The sequence below is a fragment of the Aptenodytes forsteri genome, unplaced genomic scaffold (assembly GCF_000699145.1).
Source record: "Aptenodytes forsteri isolate BGI_AS27 unplaced genomic scaffold, ASM69914v1 Scaffold409, whole genome shotgun sequence".
Classification (NCBI taxonomy): domain Eukaryota; kingdom Metazoa; phylum Chordata; class Aves; order Sphenisciformes; family Spheniscidae; genus Aptenodytes; species Aptenodytes forsteri.
In genome coordinates this window covers 5153-8303 of record NW_008796191.1, presented here as the reverse complement: position 1 = coordinate 8303, position 3151 = coordinate 5153, and the positions used below count along the sequence as shown (strand labels likewise).

Below are 3151 nucleotides of genomic sequence, written 5' to 3'. Positions count from 1 at the left end.
CCCCCGGCCCCCCGCCGGCCCCCCGCCGCTGCCAAGGCACCTGTGGGAAACCTGCCTTGCCGTGCTTGCTCGTGTGCCTGCAGCCAAAGCAGATACCTTCCCGGGCACTCTGCGCATCTGCTCTCACCCCGCTGGGCTCCAGTCCTCGCTGCCAGGCGGAGGGGGTGGCTGCTGTCGCAGGAGCTAGCGCAGGATCGGTGCGGTGCGCCCCGGAGCGTTAGAGAACGGCTTTTCAGCCGGCCCCGGCTCTGACTCTGTGCTCTTGGTTCCCCGCAGGGGTGAGAACGGGCCTGGAGGATTCATTGTACTGAAATGTCCCAGCAACCCCAGGGTCTGCACGTTCATCTGGATTCTCAACACGGACCTGAAGGTAAAGCCGGTTCTTTGCTGATGCGCGAGCGCTGCGGCCGTATCCCGTCCCCAGCAGAGCTCACCAGCAGGCTCCGACACCCCCTGCGTAGCGCAGGCTGCGTGCTGAGGACCTGCTCTGTGCTCCCAGCGGCTGCAGTCCTGCTGGCCGCTTCTGAAAGCGGCTCAATATCAAAGGCTGCCCTAAAGGGACTCGAGTTTTGCAGGGGGAGGTTAAAGGCTACCTGAAAATCACCCTCTTTCCCCCTGAAGTTGCCCCAGTGTGGGCTGGGGAAGCTCTTCCGTACCTGGCAGAGATCTTGCTTAGGGCTTTCGCATCTCTGTGTGCAGGACGCGGGGGGAGAGGAGATTTTTACCCTCTTTGGGGACCGAAAATAGTTGGGCATGTGAAGTGTTGTCTGGCTGCTTGCTGCTCCCAGGAACCCGCTGAAGGGGTGATACGCTCGCCCCTGCGTGCCCTGCTCCCAGACACCCTGGTACAAACACGGCCACCCCTGGAGCGCGTGGGGCTGTGTCCGCACCCGGGGAACGGCGCTTTGGCCGTATGAGATGACCCAGATCTGGAGCTGTTTGCGGAGCTGCGTGTCGAGTCCTTTGCTGGTGGCCCAGACAAAAGGCAGCGCACGAAGGGAGCCGGGGTCGGGCGGATGGGGGGAGCGGAGCTGGCCCGTTTTCTGCCTCCGCTGAAGGTTGACGTGGTAACGGCGCTGCAGCAGCGAGCACAAAGGCTCCATTCATCAGCGCTCTGCTGCAAAGCTGTGCGGCCCCCTCCCCTCCCACGTCCCTCCCTCCCCACAAAGTAGATCAGCTCCTGCCTGCCTTGTGAGTCGCTTTGGAAAGGATTTGCAGAAGCGCTTGCCTGGGCAGGGAAAGCAGGGGCAGAGCAGAGCGCGGCCTCGTGCCCCTTGGCGCTGGAGATGCGTTTTCTTCCGCGGATCTGGCTCCGATGCCTCTTCCGCCCCTCCGTAACGCGTGGGTTTGGAGGGATAACGAACCCACTTGGTTGTGCAAGATGGGGCTCAGAAAGGAAAGACGTTCCTTGTGCTTCCCGGGCCGGAGAGCGCTCGCCCACTGCCTGCCTCTGCTGCTGGAAGAAATGCCGTAGCGGCCGAGCTATTAATAACCCGCCTGTCAACTGCTTCCACCATCTTCCTTGAAGGGCTCTGCTAGTGCCCAGACCCCTCTTCTGTGCTGCCTTGCTATTTCCTTTGGCCCTGAAGGAGTATTTATAGCACATGGCTCATCCCTTCCTGCGACGAAGGGTGAGGATTACACACGTGTGTGCGTGTGTATTTGTGTCCGTGACGGAGCTTCGCCCTGGAGCTCGTTACGGGGAGGCGTCTGAAATGGCCCCTGGACCAACAGTCTCGCAATCTCCTGCCCCCGTGTCGCAGAGAAAACCTGCTCCAGGGAAAACTCTCTGCCTCCTGCCCTGCTGAAACACCCTAATCCAAGGGGCTGGGGGCGGGGGTGTCCTCCTGTGCCTACCTGACCCCCCAGGATAGTTGGCCGGCCATCCCCGCCTGCACTTGGGACCCCTTCTCTGCCCCGGGACCCTGCGCAAGCCCCCGGCGCTGCTCCCAGCCCTGCCTCAGCTCCCTTCCCCCGCAGAGGCAAGGATGACCCCTGACCCCCCAGGATAGTTGGTCCCCGCCTGCACTTCGGACCCCTTCTCTGCCCCGTGACCCTGCGCAAGCCCCCGCGCTGCTCCGGATTTTATTTTTTTTTTTAATTTTTTTTTTTAATGCATCTCACATAATAGAGCACGGGCCGAGGCGGTTGGGGTTGAGAAGTGCAGGGCTTTTTAGAGAAATCAAAACGCGTTTCAATTCCTCCCCCGGAACAAGCTCCTTGAAAGCGGCAGCTCCCCGCTGCGGTGCTTGTGCATCCCTCAGCCCGGGCCGACGCCGCCGGGTCGGGACGGGGGCCAGCCCCGAGCCCCCAGCCCAGCGATGCCTCCGTGCTGCCCTGACTCACAGCTCCCTGCGTTTCTGCTTTCCCCGCAGGGTCGCCTGCCCCGTTACCTGATCCACCAGAGCCTGGCTGCCACCATGTTGTTCGCCTTCCACCAGCGGGTCAGCGAGCTTTCCGGCAAGCCGTGAGCAGCGGGGACCTGCCCTCGCCGGACATTCCTCTGCCCTCTCTCCTCTGCGGCCAGGGGACAGCCGGGAGAGGACCCCGCGGCCCCCAGGGCCTCGCCGCGACCCCCCAGGAGAGGATGCCCCGTACTAACAGCGCTGAGATGAGGCCGGAGGGTGCTCAGCTCCTTCTCCCACCACGGTTCCCCCTAACCGGGGCCCTGAAACCACTGACTGTTGCGTGCCAAACCCCTGCCCTGCCCTCCTCTGGGTCTGACTTACCCCTGCCCCTCACCCAGGGGTTGGGGGCTCATCTGTGACCCCCAGACTCCTGTACTTGTGCCCCAGTTTGAGGAGAAAGAGGGGCCAGAGGAGAAGGCCCCCGTGAGGGCGAGGACACAGGTCCGTCCCCTCTCGCTGTCTGTCCAGATGAAGCCTCCGCACACGGGGGCAAAGGGGCAGCTCGGGCCCGGCTCACGGCCGTCGTCCCAGGGGCTGTACCTCTCACCCGGCTCCCTGCAGGAGGGGAGGGGGGGTCCGTGCAGCTCCGGGGGCTGTTCCCTGGTGCTTCGGGCTGCCCAGGCCTCCCCTCGGGGCTTGGCTGAGCTCGTCCTCCCCCTGCTGCCTGCGGCTCCCGGCGGAGGCAGCCCACGATTTGCCTTAAGCAGAGACTTTTATCCTTTTTGGGGGGGTGGGTGTTGGGG

The 3151-nt window shown here is 63.6% G+C and overlaps 1 protein-coding gene across 1 annotated transcript in view; it reads left to right on the top strand.

The window, feature by feature from the left end:
• The window catches only part of STARD3 (StAR related lipid transfer domain containing 3), a 19323-nt gene extending 16212 nt beyond the window's left edge, over positions 1-3111 (top strand). The window contains exons 14-15 of the mRNA XM_009287978.2: positions 277-370; positions 2376-3111. Of these exons, the coding sequence (XP_009286253.1) occupies positions 277-370; positions 2376-2471 (190 nt within the window). The 3' untranslated portion in view covers positions 2472-3111. The remainder of the gene's footprint in view (positions 1-276; positions 371-2375) is intronic.
• The last annotated feature ends 40 nt before the right edge of the window (positions 3112-3151 follow it).